Source organism: Meriones unguiculatus, chromosome 10, assembly GCF_030254825.1.
Source record: "Meriones unguiculatus strain TT.TT164.6M chromosome 10, Bangor_MerUng_6.1, whole genome shotgun sequence".
Lineage (NCBI taxonomy): Eukaryota > Metazoa > Chordata > Mammalia > Rodentia > Muridae > Meriones > Meriones unguiculatus.
The window spans coordinates 81,720,163-81,738,419 of record NC_083358.1 but is presented as its reverse complement, the minus strand read 5'-3'; the positions used below and the strand labels follow the sequence as shown (position 1 = coordinate 81,738,419).

General features: G+C 39.0%; 1 protein-coding gene across 1 annotated transcript; it reads left to right on the top strand.

Annotated features, from left to right (window-relative positions):
• The first annotated feature begins 5,090 nt into the window (after nt 1–5,090).
• On the top strand, nt 5,091–7,068 carry Tram1l1 (translocation associated membrane protein 1 like 1). Its single transcript, XM_021659632.2, has one exon. The coding sequence runs from the start codon at nt 5,336–5,338 to the stop codon at nt 6,428–6,430; it is 1,095 nt and encodes a 364-aa protein (XP_021515307.1). The 5' UTR covers nt 5,091–5,335; the 3' UTR covers nt 6,431–7,068.
• The last annotated feature ends 11,189 nt before the right edge of the window (nt 7,069–18,257 follow it).

Genomic DNA, 18,257 nt, shown 5'->3' with positions numbered 1-18,257 from the left:
CAAGGATATACAACTCATTATTTTAAATAGCAGACATTTGAAAGCATAGATTACTAAAGATAAATCTAATTTTATCAGTTCCTATATTTTAGTGGTAAACAGATTATATTAACTTCTTGTATGAGTTTATCTATAGCTAATGACTCAGAATTTTTATCCAGTAAGTTATTGATAAGTATACAGACAAACAGACATTCTAGAATCTATGGCTATTACATTTTTTTCATCCTGTTAAATATTCAGTCATATTTTATTTCCCAGATGCTCAGGTTTAATGTGTCTAGTCAGTTATAAATGTACCTTGGCCTTAATAAATACCCTTTCAATTGAATTTTCCAAGCATTTGAAAGACTGCAAAGCCCCAGAGACTTCGTTTCTTGCATGAGCTAAATTGCATTGCCTTTGTTAAATGTACTAGCCTCAGCTTGCTAATTATAAACATTGATTTAATGTGGTATGGTTTGGATATTTCCTGTTAGCTCTTTTACAGCATATCATGCTTCTTTCAAATGATACAGAGTTTTAGAATTTGCGTTGAATTCACTTACTTTTTAATTTAAATTACTAAGTGGTTGATATTGTAGGGATATAAAATTTACACTTAGTATGAGACATATAACATTTAAAGATGAGTTAAATTCTACTTTACAAAGTCCATGTTATTTTCACCATTTACATAAAATCAGATGTAATACCATTTTTTTCCTATTTTAAGTTAATTAAGACGGTATATGAACCTTTAAAGGTGTACTGTAATTAAGCAGTTAAAATACAAAATAACATAAGTTTGCTAAGCACAGACATCCAAAGGTAGCCCATTAGCATAGCTAATGGAAAGAATAAGCTATTAACTATGCTTTGAAATATAGTTTGTAAATGACAAAAGGACTTTCAGTAGAGGTTTTAAACATCTAATGTTCCTTATAATGAAATTAAAAATACTTATAAGATGTTTTTCCCACTATTTGGCAAATGTTTGTAAAGTATAGTTAGAAGCATTAACACATTGATGTACCTTGAGTTCTCATGGCTAAAACAGCAAACAAATGAAAATGAATCAATTATAATTTTTGATACCTATTTGGAAAATAAAATGTCATTTCTTATAGCTGAATACTAGGTTCAAGTCCAAGGACCAGAGATGTTACCTAGACAGATTTCATCATTTTTATTGGCCACTGGCTGCTGTATGCACTCAGTTGCTTACCATAAATATAGCTCTCTGGTGCTTTTTATTTTTGCAAAAGATATGTGAAAACGAAGTCTAGTTCTTTCATTTATAAATCTTCAAAATTAATGTTAGTGTATGTAACAAAGAATTTGATGTGAGGAACCTCATTTGCACTTGCAACTAAAGTAGAGTGACAAGTTCTGTGCAGTATGCTTGTGTCTAGTGCTGTATGTCGTTTTATGTGACTGTTGTTTCAATGTGAGAAAATAGTGTTAATTTATGACAAGGTTTGTTCTCAATGAATGGACACAGGTCTTTAACATTTAGCTACAACTAATGCACATCTGATTCAAAGGTACTGTTCATGAGGTCCACCTTCCCCTCTACACCATCTTGGTTTTAGTGAGTGGCTGTATGTATGTGTTCATTTTTACAGCTCAAATGGTAGATGTGACTTTTAATGCTAGTTCATAAAAGACCATGACATTTATCTTGTCCTCTACACAGCTTGTGCTTGAAGACTGAGCATCTCTGTCATGCTGATGTCTTAAGAGGACTTAAGCAGACATTCTGGCGGGCCGTCTCAGACAGACTTTGATTCAGACTTCTGTACTGATGTTAGACAAGGTAAATTTTACATTGTGAAGAACTTGGTTTTTCACAGTTAAGAACGTTATAGTGCATGTTAATGTTAATCTTTGCAAGGCTCCTAACAGACCAAAGGAAAGTACAGAGAGAGAAAGAGAGAGAGAGAGAGAGAGAGTCTAGAGGTTTTAATTTTTAACGTCCACAATTTAATTAAAAACTAACTCACTAATGCTTTTCTCTCTTTAATAATGAAAACATATCAATACATAAATATCTTTTCTATTCATTTTGACATATGCTGTGTTTATTTTGAGGTCACAATTGATCCTGGCAGCACAATTAGGGGTAGAAAGCATGTCAAAAATTATCCCAAAAAGTAGAAAAAGGGTGTAAGCGTTAGTCACACAAGTGTATTTCTGTTTATTATGTATTTCATTGAACAAGTATGTTACCTGTGCCATTAGAGATGCTTGTGTGCTGCCAGGTGGTTTCTGGCAATTGAACATGGCTCCTTTGCAAGAGCAACACCTGCTCTTAACCACTGAGCCATCTCTCCAGCCCCTCCTATGCCATTATAAACAAATAATTTGATATTAAAAATTATCTTTTGTCTCATACAGGGGCATGGGCCCTTTAAAAAATTGTTTTATGTATTACAATTTATTCACTCTTTATCCCAGCTGTAGCACCCTACCTTATCCCCTCCCAATTCCACCTTTTCTCTCCCTCATCCCCTTCCATGTCCCTTCCACAGTACACTGATAGGGGAGGTCCTCCTCCCCTTCCATCTGACCCTAGCTTATCAGGTCTCATCAGGACTGGCTGCAATGTCCTCCTCTGTGGCCTGGTAAGGCTGTGCTCCTACCTCTCAGAGGGAGGTGATCAAAGAGCCAGTCACTGAATTCATGTCAGACACATTCCCTGTTCCCATTACTAGGGAACCCACTTGGAGACTGAGATGCCATGGCTTACATCTTACAGGGGTTCGAAGTTATCGCTATTCGTGGTCCTTAGTTGTAGTATGAGTCCCCAAAAGACCCCTGTGCCCAGAATTTTTGATTCTGTTGCTTTCCAGTCCCATCCAGGCCTTTCTATTTCCCCCTTCTTTAATAAGATTCCCTACATGCTTCCCAAAGTTTGGCTTTGAGTCTCAGCTTCTGCTTTAATACCCTGCTGGGTAGAGTCTTTCAGAGTCCAAATGTGGGTAGGCTTCCAATGTCATTCCCTGTTTTCTCCTTCTTCTGATGTCCGTCCCATTTGCCTTTCTGAGTGAGGATTGAGCATCTTACCCATGGTCCTCCTTCTTGCTTAGCTTCTTTAGGTGTGCAGATTTTAGTATGAATATTCTATATTTTATGTCTAATATCCACTTATGAGTAAATATATACCATGCTTGTCTTTCTGCTTCTGGGATACCTCGCTCAGGATGATCTTTTCTAGTTTGCATGGGTCCTTTTTCATGTAATTCCTGGCAAGCATCGCTCTTACCTTGGAGAATTCCTTGCAGATTGCCTTAGACAAGTTTGATGGCTTTGTTCTTTTCATCTCTTTGCACACTACCCTTTGTATGTGTATTTTTTATTTTCTTTTTATTTATTCTTCTCTCATAACATATATACCCATTTCAGCAGCCCCTCCACTCTCTTCACTCCTCGGCTCCCTCCACTGCAGCCTCTGTTTCCATGTCCCAGGAGCAGACATATGAGAGTTAGAACTCTCTCTCTCTCTCTCTCTCTCTCTCTCTCTCTCTCTCTCACACACACACACACACACACCAAACAAACAAACAAAGAAACAAAACAAAACAAAACCAAGCTTCAACCACAGTATGTATACAGAGGAATGAGTTCAGACTCAGTCTCTGGGATCCCTATGAACTCTGCTTAGCTGTATCTGCCTTTCCAATTCTTTGGAGATTTAACCCTAAATTACTCTCACTGTGGAACTGTCAAATTCAATAACTGAGCTTGAATAAATAAAGAAAAGGCAGACTGATTATCTCTAAGAAATGTGAATTACCCAATGAAGAATCACTTGAAAAATAGAGAATTCTTATTCCGAAAAAAATACTTATATTTTCTTTAATTCAAAAACACATTCCATAACAAACTGTAAGCCTTATCCTTTGGTTCCTCTGGAAAATGCAAAATGCCTTCTATTAATTGGAATATTTGGTTCAAAATTTTCAAGCTACATAGCCAGGGTTCCATTTACATTGTTATGACATGCAGAGAAAGGAAGAATGATAAAGCCGAGCACTTTAATAGCAAGGGCTTTATTTTTTTTTTAATATCTTGCAGCATTTTTTTCCAAAATGCATACTTCATACTTCCGACTGTCAATCATATCATTAAGGATTTTACACTCATATGACAGATATGGGGCAATTTGAAAACTGTCATGAATCTTCAGTCGAGAACGACTAGCATGCTTTTTTTTATGTGAATTCAACATATATTAAAAACGCAATATACAGATAAAGGAACCCTGAGCTATCTGTAAGTGTAGTCAAAGGACCCACCAAAGACCCCCTAGTTCTCTGCTTCCACTGCCTCCCAGACTTGGAAAATAACTAACACATCCGCAGCCATTATTGTGCTAATAGAATTGTTTTCGAAACTGCTTTGTTGTCACTAGTATTTTCCAGGTTTGACTGATTTAACAAGGAGACAGCATGACACAACGCTGAAAATACTGGCTCTGGTGATATGCAGGCTTTAAATTGTGGCCCCTGGCATTTACTAATTTACTAGATGTGAGATGATAATGATAGGCTTGGAGAGAGACAGAGACAGAGACAGACAGGGACAAAGAGGTGACAGAGAGAGACAGATGAGACAGGCACACAGAGAAACACACATAGACAGAGAAACAGACACAGAAACAAAAAGCACACACACACAAATACAAAAAGACAGACAGAGAGACACACACAGAGAGGACAGAGACAGAGACAAAGAGGTGACATAGAGAGACAGGCATGAGATAGACACAGAGACAGAGACACAGACAGTGGAACACAGAAACAGAGACAAACAAGCGCGCGCGCGCGCACACACACACACACACACACACACACACACACACAGAGAGAGAGAGAGAGAGAGAGAGAGAGAGAGAGAGAGAGAGAGAGAGAGAGAGAGAGATTGATTTCCACAGCACAGGCTCCTTAAGGGAAGGTGAGATTCCTAACAGATAGTAGGGAGCAGCAGGGAGCTCTCTGCTGTGATGCCATGGTGATGACGGTGATGGTAATGACAATGCACCGGATTTCCCTTGCCGGGTCAGGACCAGTTTCTGGGAAGCCCTCAGGCACCGGCGGGTGGGCGGCGGCGATCGGCGTGGCAAATCCGCGCTCGCACCCCGGCCTGCGGGGCAGGGGCGCGGTGCTCGATTTCCTTCCCTGCCTCCGCAGGCCCTGTGCGCATGCTCGGCCTAAGCGGCCCCAGCCTTTGATTGATCGGTCGGCGGCGGCTGCGACCCTAGGCGGCTGACAGGCTGGGATGGGGAGCCCAGCGCTGGGAGCAGCGCAGTGAGCAGCGGCGGCGGCCGGTGAGTACCCGTGAGTACCGCGGCATGGGGCTCCGCAAGAAGAACGCCAGGAACCCCCCGGTGTTGAGCCACGAATTCATTGTCCAGAACCACGCGGACATGGTCTCCTGCGTGGGCATGTTCTTCGTGCTGGGGCTCATGTTCGAGGGCACGGCCGAGATGTCGATTGTGTTCCTCACGCTGCAGCACGGAGTCGTTGTCCCCGCGGAAGAGCTGCCTTCGGGGTCCAGGACCCTGTACCATTATGGGGTCAAAGATCTGGCCACCGTGTTCTTCTACATGCTGGTGGCCATCATCATCCACGCCACCATTCAGGAGTATGTGCTGGATAAGATTGGCAAGAGATTGCAGCTCACCAAAGGCAAACAGAACAAACTGAACGAGGCCGGGCAGCTCAGTGTGTTCTACATAGTGTCCGGTATCTGGGGCATGGTCATTCTGGCCTCTGAGAACTGCCTGTCGGACCCCACTCTGCTGTGGAAGTCTCATCCACACAACATGATGACATTCCAGATGAAGTTTTTCTACATCTCGCAGTTGGCTTACTGGTTCCACGGTTTCCCCGAGCTCTACTTCCAGAAGGTCAGGAAGCAAGACCTCCCCGGCCAGCTCATCTTCATCGGCCTCCACCTCTTCCACATTGGGGGCGCCTACCTCCTGTACTTGAACCACCTGGGCCTGCTCCTGCTGCTGCTGCACTACTCGGTCGAGCTCCTCTCCAACATATGCAGCCTGCTCTACTTTGGGGACGAGCGGTACCAGAAAGGCTTGTCCCTGTGGCCTGTCGTGTTCATATCAGGGAGGCTGGTGACCCTGATCGTCTCCGTGGTCACAGTAGGGCTTCACTTGGCTGGGTCGCAGAATCGCAACGCTAACGCCCTTTCCGGGAACGTCAACGTGCTGGCAGCCAAAATCGCCGTCCTGTCCTCGAGTTGCAGTATCCAGGTCTACATAACATGGACCTTGACGACAGTCTGGCTTCAGAGGTGGTTAGAAGACGCGAGCCTTCACGCCGCGGGGCGGAGACGAAGACCCAGGTCGCGAAAAGGCACAGAAAATGGAGTGGAGAATCCGAATAAACTGGATTCTCCACCAAAGAAGAAAGAGAAAGCTCCGTAGGGAGTTGCAAGCTGATCGATTCTTACCTCCAAGGCAGTCCACTCCTTACTATGTGGTGTCTCTGTGCTAGAGATTTTCTGTTCTCCAGAACGGGTTGTGCTCTTTGAATATTGCTATTGTATTGTCTAATGTGTTTTCAAGGTCTTTCAGCCTTATGAGTGGGAAAAAAATTAAGACTGAGCCACTCATCTTCTAAATAATGGCAGAAGAGTTAACAGACCAACATCATGTTTAGTTTAGACCCTTACCTCGCGGATTTCCCAAATGTTTTGTGGATATGACTGCAGACTGGTGTTCATAAGTAATACAGTATCCTGCTTCCCATGTTCTTTATGGTGTTAACAGGATTGGTGGCAAAGTCCTTTTTCTGAATGTTCTCTTGCAGGATAAAGTGGAAAATTTGATGAAGGTGGAACTCAACTCAGCATTATGTGATTGTTGGGAATTTCTGATTGTTTTAAATTTACAACAAAATATTTGTCAAACCCACAGGATAATCATGTGTTGAATTTTATAAGTAGTGGTTGTTAGTGCTAAACCCCCATTAAAGCATCAAAATACGAAAAAATGACATGTGTGGTGATACTGACATCTACTGAATCAAAGTACCTTTAATAAATATGACGGATTAATGAAGAGGTTAACTTGTTCCTGTTTGTTTTAAACACGTATAAATGAAAAAAAATCACAAAATTAAATATTACTGAAAAAGCATATTTATGCTTAATATTTATTAAAAATTCTTGCAGATTCATAAATTTGATGAAAACTGTTTCAGAAGAATATTATTTAATATGTAAAGTTTTTTAAAATAATACAATGTATAAACAGTGTATGTATATACATACATATGTAATATACATATACATATATACATATACATATATACATATATAAATGTATATATACGTACACTGTATGTGATATATTATGTGTGCGTGTGTGTGTGTGCGTGTGTGTGTGTGTGCAGCTAGTTACATTTGGTAAATATTTGACATTTTAAACTTCATTTAAAGATGAAGCGGTCAAAAAATCTTATAGGATTTTATAATGATTTTGTTATTGTACCTTTACTTTCATCCTTAATTGGGAAACATTTATACATGGCAATCTTTGCTGATCACACATATGTACATATGTGTATATTTTGTATCTTTACAGAAGCTAATACAAACAATGGCTGTGAGGTAAATGTGTCCGGCTCAATCCCCATGCTGATTTAATTTCCATGGTGTTGGCGTTTTGTCCTTCAAGGCTATAATAACTGACAGCACACTGGGTTAAACCTGTGTTTCCTGAATTTCCTGTTCTTCTACAGTTTCTTCTCAAGTCTCTCATCTCTGCTTGTGATAGTCTCCTCTTAGATGCATTAATGATTCGGCTTTTCCAGAAGGTGAGGTTCCCAAAACTTTATCCTTATCTAGCAGACCACAGACTGAAAAACCAGGAAAAAGAATCTTTTCTACTCTGTCTTCTTGGAAAGGTAAGTAAAAAGATTTCTTTCTTTCTTGATATAGAGGTGGTTTTCCTCTACCTCCTTTTTTTCATTTGCCCAATGAGGCTGTTAGTCCGTGCTCTGAATTGTAAAGCCATACACACTCAATCAAGTGGTGTGCAGTTGTAAAGCCAAATTTCAACTTTTAATATGGCTTAGAGCTCTCTGTTTCCTTACCTCTAAGAATCTGAACTGTTATTTGTAATCAAACTCACAATAACAAAGGTCTTATCTATTAGGCGTTAACTTGCAAATAATCCATGCAAATCTACCTGAAATTGCTGTAAGGTCCCAGGACAACTTCCATTTCATGTGACTGGTAAGTTATCATGGATTTGCCAATAAGTTTAATTAGGATCTACATTTATTTCTGTGAGCTTCTCTTAATTAGACTTCCAACATGGCATCCGCTGAATCCCTATGCCTGGTTTGATTTCTTCAGTGTTCTGTCGAGAAACCTAAAATCTTAGAGCAAAGCTCTTCAGTAACTTACCGGGCAAGGATTCTTGGAGGGTGATTGACTTCAGCTGTGCTTTTTGCATCACTGGTGGAAAAGGCAAACTACTTTCTTACAAAATACAAGTTCACAAGAAACAATGGTTTGATGACAAGTTGGAAAGATTCTAGATCTGTCTCTTAGTAGGTTTGGTAAATAACGTCAGAAAATGAGTGTGTGCCAATAAAATATAAAATAAATATCACAAATTCAATTCAGCTTGGCATGAATTGTCTCTAAGATATTCTCGTGGTTCAGGGCACTACTAAGGGCAGTTCTGGCAGAGTTAATCGTAGGAAAAATGAATTTGTCTTCAGAGACTGCAAAAGTCTTAAGATATGTCTCAGAATAGAATCCAAAGTTCTGCTCTGAGGAGGCCTCAGCGACAGTGTTTTCCAAACTTGTTGCTTAAATAAGATGTAGGTGTCCTGGGAGAGATTACAAACACACTTTATATTTAAAATATGGATCTACTAGCATTTAAGTGAGTTGGTACCATTTTTTTTTAACAAAAAATAAGGGTGTGTCATTGCCTTGTAAGGGACAGACAAGCATTGGGTGTCTCCATCTCAGGCTGGTAAGTGTAACTCCATTTCAGTTCAATAAGGAAAGAGTGATCTTGGAAACATAATTTCATTTGTCTTGGTTTAATCTTATGAGAATACTGCCTGGCCAGTACCATCTATTTTTGGCTTACATCCAAGCAGATTCCAATCATCATATTAATAATTAAAAGCCATTTTAAGAGTAAAATATTCCGATTCTGATTGCCTTTTAATTTGGAGAACAGGAGTACAGTCTCCACTTCTTGTTCAACTGGATTGAAAATCATTTACATCAGGCAAAGGCATTTTACTAGTGCTTTGCATAGGAAATCCTCTATTGGCATAGATAGCTGTGTGCGAGCATGTGTCTGTGGTTGTGTGTGTATGGGTGTGCATGTTGGATACACTTGTACATGTTTGCTGTATCTGTATGTTCCTCCATGTGTGCCAAAGTGTGCCTGGAGGTCAAAGGGCAGCCCTAGGTCCTCACCTCCTGCCTGGTTTGAAGCAGGGTTCCTATGTTGTTTGCTGCTGATGGCCTTTGTGTGTCTGAAGATTCTCCTGGCTGCACCTCTCAACTCAGGAGCACTGGGATTGCAAGCATGCTCTGTTGCACCTGGATGTGCTTGGGACCTGATTTGAACTCAGGTTCTCATACTTGTGCTACAAGTGCTTTACCCACGAATGATTGAGGCTTCTTTCCAATCCTCAGAAATAATTGGAGAAGAGATTGTTCAGGGGAAGTATGCTTGAGAAGCATGCGAATTATATGAATTAAACTGGGCCTTGGATTTGAATCCTTGCTTTATTTAAGAGATTTCCTTCTATTTGCAGATAAGACATCTTTCAGCAGCATGGGGAAAGAGAGAAGAAGAGGGAGAGAGAAAGCTATGACTTGTTTGCTGTATAGAAGAGACAACTTTTGCTGACTAGATGGAGATGCTGGGCTTTTATACCATCAGACCAGGTGTCGTGCAATTTAAGAGCCTCAGCTCCTGAAGTTCTCCGGACTTAGACATATATATTTTTCCTTTCAGTTTTCCATCAAATTTAACCTCTCTGAAGCACTATCCACACAGAACTGAGTAGTTCTTGACAGTTTCTCTTATTTGTACATGAAACTTGTTTAAAACCCCTCCTGCAAATTCGGGAAGGCATTTCTGAAATACAAAATTGGAATCAGTCAATTGACAGTCTAAGTTTTTCCATTTAAGTCTTTCTAAGGAATCTGGTCTTAGTTCCTGCAACATCATTGACACTTGAAGTATTCAATTAGTATACAACATGCCAAACATTAGGAATTCTGAAGCTCTTCTCTATACTGTTCTGTATGGTGTCAGCGGTCAGCAACATTGTGTTTTATGCTATTAGATCATGTCACTAACATATTCCATTCCTAAGTCTCAAAAATATATTGAAATGTAACTTGTGAATTTTTCCAGGATATTTACTGAGCTGGGCTATTTCAGTGGAATCCAGTATGTAGTTGTATAAGTTTAAAATGAAGAAAACTGACTTTACACCCATGATGTATGCAAGTTTGAGCAAGTCTAAGAGGGACTTGTGCCGCAGACATGGGGCAGAGTCAATGAGTAATCCAGGCACAGTATGAATTTTAAGCTAAAGACTGGTTAATAGTCTCAATTCTACCACTAGCAAATTATATCAGTGACCAGAATGAGGCATTTGAGAAAGCACAAATTTCTCTGAAATGATTTCTTTTTTAATCCCTGTTGCTAAATTAACACAAAATCAATTTCCTCTTACTTCAACCTTAAACAGGCTGTGTCATTTTCTTTGTGTGTTTTGGCACATAAACTTGCTCATATATTCAGATATTTGTTAGAGGCATGGATGCATCTTGTCCAGTTCACTAGTTCACTTTACTATACGCCATGTAAGTACATCTTTGATTACATTTACATATCAGTATAGTGCACATATTTATAGACTTCATGAAATCTGATATTTATTCACGACATTGGGCTTTTCTCTCCAGGCAAATTCATGATCACAGTAAAAGTGATTGTAAATGAGTTAAAAAATTTCCCCCCTGTTAAGATAGACACAACCTTCTGAACTATCGTTAGTGGCAACAGTAAGATATATTTTTAAAAAATCAATAAAACTACAACGACCCATTATTATTATCCAAACTCCATATTTCATGTCAGGGCTAGTACAAGGCCTTGAAGATTCTGTGAAACTTGACAAATTGTAAAAGTAATTTGCTGTTCTAGTATTATAGATTTGTATTCTTTAAGTTTTATGATGTCCCACCCATCACTACAGATGGGTTTTAGAATGGTAGACATGTCTTCAGGTTGTATTCTGAGGTCAGTGTTAGTGAAATGATGGGGTTGACGGGCCTGTTGGTACAGATTGAGCAAGGACTGGGGTAGGATACGGCCCATGAGGAGATGAAACAAGTATGTGCTGTACTAGCACTGCCGTAAAGCAGAGTGGAGAAATGGTTAAAAATAAAAAGAATATGCATTCCTTTCCCCCCTTTAAAATACAAGAAGAACATGTTGCCCAAACCACTTTCTTTGCTGTGATTGTTTTAGGGTTGGAAAGATGAGATGATATTCGTGCACTGACTTATTGAAATGACACCTGATAAGGAAAGGGTATCAACTGCATGGTGGAGGCAGCATTGCATGAATCCAGTGAAAAATCCATGACATGAATTGTTGGCACGACAAAAGCATTGTGTGTATATGATTGATTCATGTGTATGTGTTCATATGTGTGAGCGTGCATCTGTTCCTTTTGCATATCATGAGCTTGTGTGTGCTCACGTATTGGATCCATGTGCTCATGTGGGCATCTGTATGTGGGGATCAGGAGTTGACATCGGATTTATTTCTCACTCTCTATCATATTTTTATTATTATTATTATTATTATTATTTTATTGAACTTGGTCTTTTATTGAACCCGGAGATTACTGACTGGTCAAGATGAACTGACCCATAGGCTCCAGTGGTCCTTCTGTCTCTGTCTCTCTAGCACTGGCATTACTGATGTATACTAATACAGCTGACTTTTTAATCTTGTTACTGGGGAATCTGACCTCAGGTCTTCATGTTTATGGAGAAAGCAATTTATTGACTGATCTTGCCAGCTCTGAAGGAACATTTTTAAATTATTTGCAATAAATTTTGAGTTATACATCTACCTATAGCTTTTAGCAAATCTATGCAAAACAGATTTTTGAAGTATGTATATGTCTAGACCTTCATTTTATGCTGCTTTATACTTTATTTAGTGTCACCTTTACTACTATTAAAAACCAAGCATTCTTTCCCCATTTGCCCACTCACTATTTTACATTTCTTTAAAATAAAAGATAAGATCCATTTAGACAAGAAACACATTAGGCCAAAGACTTGCAGTGGAATTCTTGGTTTCATTATTGAAAAAACCACATCCCTGGGCAGAACTGAGGGGATGTCTGTCGATAAATTACAGAATGTGCCTTTACTAGAAGATAGTAATTATCCTAAATAAGTAAACACTGCCATTCCAAAGGTGGCAAAAATGAGACTGAAACATAGTCAACTAAGCAAAACAAAACGAAACCCAGAACAAATGTATGTATGTGTAGAAATCCTTGTAGAATCTAATAATGTAGCATGTGACTGTTATGCATAACATTAAACATGATTCACATTATAAAAATTTAGTGAATTAATTTAAAAAAAATCCTAAAATTTCACAAATTCTATTAAATTTTTATACCACTAGGCACAGTTCAACCACTGACCCTTCAGATATGCATTAGTGGAAAATAGCTCAACTCAAGTAATTACAAACTCAAAACCATACAAAAATTTTAATCACAAATGAATCCTGAATTTTCTCACCAATTTTTCAAATTGGTGAGAAATTGAACTATGCTCTAGCTTCAAACTGACACTTTAAAAATTGGTGTCTCCAATTCTATCAGAGATCCATGCTTGTAAATTTCTTTTATAAAATAGGTTTGTGAATAGTTGTATTTTGTAAAACAGTTAATCCAAAAGTTATTTATGTTTACTTCCTAATATGTAATATGTGTTGGAGAGGAGGTTCAAGCATGTAATATGTGTTGGAGAGGAGGTTCAACAGCTGAGAGCACTGTGTGTTCTTGCAGAGGACTTGGGTTTGGTTCCCAGCACCCACGGGCAGCTCACGGCCACCCATTACCCGGTCCAGGGAATCTAGTGCCCTCTTCTTGCCCCAGTGCTCACCAGGGATACATGCACCCAGATGTACAGGTGAAACATGCATACAATTGAAATAAACTAACTAAGTAAGCAAATACATGGCTGGGAAGCCGGCTCATTAGTAAACACTACTTGCTCTCCCAGTGGAGCCATGTGGTGGCTCCCGACTGTCGGTAACTCTGATTCCAGTGGATCTGATGCTTTTTCTGACCTCCAAGGGCACCAGGCACGCACATGGTACACAGACGTGTGTGCAGGCAAAACAGCCCTACATGGAAAATCAGGAAATGGAAAAAAATTCTGAAACATCCCACCTTTTACTAAATCTGCCACTGCTGGGGTGAGAGGGTGCACAGAGAATCCTGAAGATGTTATCTTGAAATTCAGCAAATGCTGCGTGCACCATGTAGCTGCCAGATGCTTAGAACCATAAACAAGGGACATACCTCATAGACAGCTGCAGTAGCCCAGCAGGTAACAGCACTTTCTTTGGAAGCCTGATGACCTGGATTTCATCCCAAGATCCCAAGGGATGGCAGAAGGAGAGAGATGCTGCCACGAAATTCTTCCTCTGTTCTCCATGTGGGTAATATATCTCTAATTATAATGCACAATGCATGAATACTTTGCTCTCTATTCTGTATTTTAAATTTTCTTTCATCTTTATTTTAGAAAGTTTTCCCATAATTATTTCAAGTCAGGTATTCTTTAGCTTTTATGTCATACTGAAGCTGTATTTTTCTTGATTCCGTTTTCTTAGTGTATATGTTGCAGGTTGTACGTGTGTGTGTGTGTGTGTGTGTGTGTGTGTGTGTGTGTGTGTGCCTGGTTGCAAGTGTGGACAGTAGTGTGTGTTCAAGTATATGTGCATGTTTCTGTACCTGCATGTGGAGGCTCAGAATTAACGTCTCTTCTTCCATTGCTCTTCCACTGCTGTTTTTAAACGAAAGTCTCTCAGTGAAACCCAGAGTCACTAATCTTGATACCTTGTCTTTGGGATTTCCTTTCTCTGTCTTTAAAGCAGAATCACAGGCAGCCGTCACATACCCAATGTTTACATCGTTCTGAGGATCTGAAATTTGGTTCTCTTGTCTGCTCACCCAGCGCTTTAACTGCTGAACCATGCCACAAAGCTCTGGGCTTTTATCTTTAATTGAAATTTCTTTTGTACTCCGAATATAATTACTATGGGAAATAACAGAAACTGTATAAACGAAAAAAAAAAAAAACAACTTGCTGATCATTTTGGTTAATTTATTAGTCAACATTTGGTTAAATTTGGTTAAACATTAGTTAACATTTGGTTAAAATATTAGTCAACAGTAAGACTTTCCAAAAGAAAACTTGGTGACTGAATTTGTAAGACACACACATACACACACATATATACTTGTAAATACACTTACAGAAAATTATATATTTAATATATGTAAATAAATATAAAATAAACAATAGATAACAAATACTACATAAAGAAAAATATATAATATAAACAAAGTATATATACTTATATGTAATATAAAATACTATATAATAAAACATTTACATATTAAAATATAGAAAATGTTTATATATAGTTTTTGAATCTGTGAATTATATATTCACATGCAATGTAATTTGATCATATTTATCTCTGAGTCTTCCCTCTAACTCCTGAATCAATCCTCCCTTTTCTTCCTTTCATCTCCCCTCCTAACTTCTTGTATTTTTTAATACCTGCACTGAGCCCAGTTTGTGCTACCTACTTATGCAGAGCTGTGGGACCATAGGAGTGAGGTGGACATACCTGGGGCCATTCACCTATGCAATTCTGATTCTTCCTTCACTAGGGGCTGTCATCTGTCACTAGTTTTTTTTAGGTACTTGTGGGCACACTCAAGTTACTCCTCACTTAAAATGAGATGCTGACTGGTTTAATCTCATGTATTAAAAGGGGGGAAATACGTTGAGCATGATTTTTACATTTGACAATACATTGAAAACCAGTGCTCAACTGAACCACCCCGTTTACAAATAAGCCTCAAGTGTCTGAAATACTTGTGTAACCTGGTTGAAGGAAGGATAAAAACACATGAGAGTTGACAGCGCATTGTTAAAGAAATGCTTCCTGACCTTTGAGAAGACATTCCATACATGTCACTGTGCATACGCCACAGGATGAGGCACTGACGGAAACTGACAGATGCCACGTGAGCCTATTCCAGCATGGTTGGCAGCAAACTAAGTACAGTAAAACGACTGACCTACTATAACCTCTTGGGCTAATGTTCTGTGTATTGTCCCTCCATCTATTATAATTACAAAGACATTGTTTGTTTACAATAAAATGAAAATGAGTCTCAGTCATCAAAATAAATTCAATTTAATTCTTAAATACTCCTCGAGTGTTTACCATGCTCTAAATGTCATTGCTCTGTGAATTGAAGTCTCAGGGACAAGAGTTTGTGAGTGAACATGTATAAGAGTTCATCTGTCTTTTCCATGCTGTGTTTATTGGTGCAGTGGGTTCTGGCTTTTCTAAGGTTCTAATAATAGGGTGATATAGGCAGATCTGATGGAAGCACACAGCTCAATCAGCAGACCCTTCAGTAACTCAGAAGTACTCATGTGCTTTCAGATTGCCTGGCAAAGATGCCAGGAAGATATGCCCTCACTTAGATTGGGCCATCTCGTGGCAAAGAAAAAGGGCCAGTGGAAAAGACAGATGTCACCTGCTTGAGTTGGCATGTGTCTGCTAGAAGAAGATGGGACATTAAGAAGACTTCCGACTTCTGCAGTTAGATCTGTTGAAGTCAAGTCTCTAATGAAATTCCCTGAATGCTGTGGTTGACAAAGACGGAGAACACATCCCACTGAACATGCTCTTTTTGAGATGACCCATTGTGGCATGTTGGAAGCAAATCACGTGAAATTATAGAAGCTTAATTTCCAAACTGCAAATATACTGTATTATTGCTTGAGAATAATTTTCAAAATGCTTTGCCTGAAATGCACAACTGTGATGGCTTAGCTAGATAAGAGTTTTGCTTTGAGTAGCCGAAACCTTTGCTTCCTCACTAGAATCACTCTTTGAAATGGGACATTATTGAAGAAATATATCTGATTCTAAAAGAACTTAGAAGAAACCACACAGAGTAAAATAAAAGTGTTGAACAAGAACAGGTTCCCAAATCTAAAGTTGAATGCCACCTTATATAAGTTAGCCTAAGAATTCTACTGGGGGAACTCCAATGGCTACTAAAAACACTTCCAGCAAAGTAGCTGGATAGAACATTTACTCAACAAAATTAGTAGTCTTCCTATATACAAATGACAGATGAGGTGAGGAAGAAATCAGGAAACAACACCTTTTACAACAGCTTCAAGTAATATAAAATATCTTAAATATCATGTGGTATCTTTAACAAGGCAAGTTAAAAACTTGTTTGATAAAATTTCCAGTCATTGGAAAATGAAATTGAAGACCATTATAGAAGATGGAATGATCTCCAATGCTTCATGTAATCCCTATCAAAATTCCAACACAATATTTCATAGATTATGAATGAACAATTTTCATCTTCATATGGAAACACACATACATTCACAAGCACAGACACTCATGCACATGCATGCACACACATACACAGTAGTTAAACACTCCTGACCAATGAAAGAACTGCTGGAGCTATTACCATCCCTAATTTCAAGTTGTACTCTATATCTATAGTAATAAAAACAGGATGGCACTGCACAAAAACAGACACTTCTATCAATGGAATTGAGTTGAAAAGCCAGGTATAAGTTCACACACTTATGGACACCTTATTTTTGAAAAAGAAGCCAGAAATTCACACTGGAAATCCTCAACAAATGGTGCTGGTCAAACTGGATAGCTTCATGTAAAACAATCTAAATAGACTTATACTTATCACCCTTCACAAAACTAAATTCCAAGTGTATCAAAGACCTCAACATAACACTACATACACTGAACTTGATTTAAAAAAAAAAAAGCAGAAAATAGGTAGAGGAAACAGTGATAAGAGAGGGAATACCAGGAGAGACAGGTAAAATTAAGGGACATCTCAGAGGTAGTGTGAAAACCTAATACAGTAGAAACTTCCTAAAAATATATATATATGAAGATAATCTAAATTAAACTACCAAATAATGGGGTAGACAGAGCACCAAGTGGACATTCCTTTTTACCAATTGAAGCTTTGAGTACCATGACCAGTTTACAACTAACTGAGTTAGTTAATGAAGCTCCACAGAAAGTCCCAAACAACCCAGGCTATTGACAACACAATTGATTGTTCTCCACAAGCTAACAGCATGGCTCCATTGCTGAAGACGGCATCTACCCAACTCATTGAACTTTGAATGGTTCAGCTCGTGCCAACATAGAGCCTTCACCCCTTATTTTTAGTATCTTTAGTAGAGGAATGTGCTCTACATACTACCGAAGAAGAAATGGAACTCAGTAACAAACCTTTTGATATGCAATGGTGTTTTGTGGGAGTAACTAAATATCTGATTTGACCAAATGCCCACTCCATGAGATGGGACCATACCAACTCTACATGGTTGACTAATAAAATGAGAAGTGATATTTCAAGAACTAAGGAAGTAGCAATAAAATTACTTCCAATGACATTTTGCTCTACTTGTAGTGCAGTGCCTTGCTCAACCACTATCAGAGAAGCTTCCTTTGCAGCAGATGGGAACAATTCCAAGAGACTCACAGCCAGAAAATATTCAGAGAGTAAGAAATCTTGGAACACTCAGCTCTAAACGGTATGCCTCCATCAAATACCTCCTCTCAGGGACCAGGGAACCTTTGGAAGAGGAGGCAGAAAAAAGTGTAATTGCCAGATGGAATGGAGAACACCCAGAAAACAAGTCTACCTGTATCAACGTGATCAATGCATATAAGAACTGCCAGAGTGAAGCAGCATGCCTAAGGCCTTCATGGGTCTGCACAAGAAGGGGGCCTAGAACTGAAGGAAGGACATACAGGTTCCATCAGTAACCCAGAAGCAAACTCTAACTGATAACTACATGCAAATGAAATTTTCATGAGACTACATCTAAGGAGC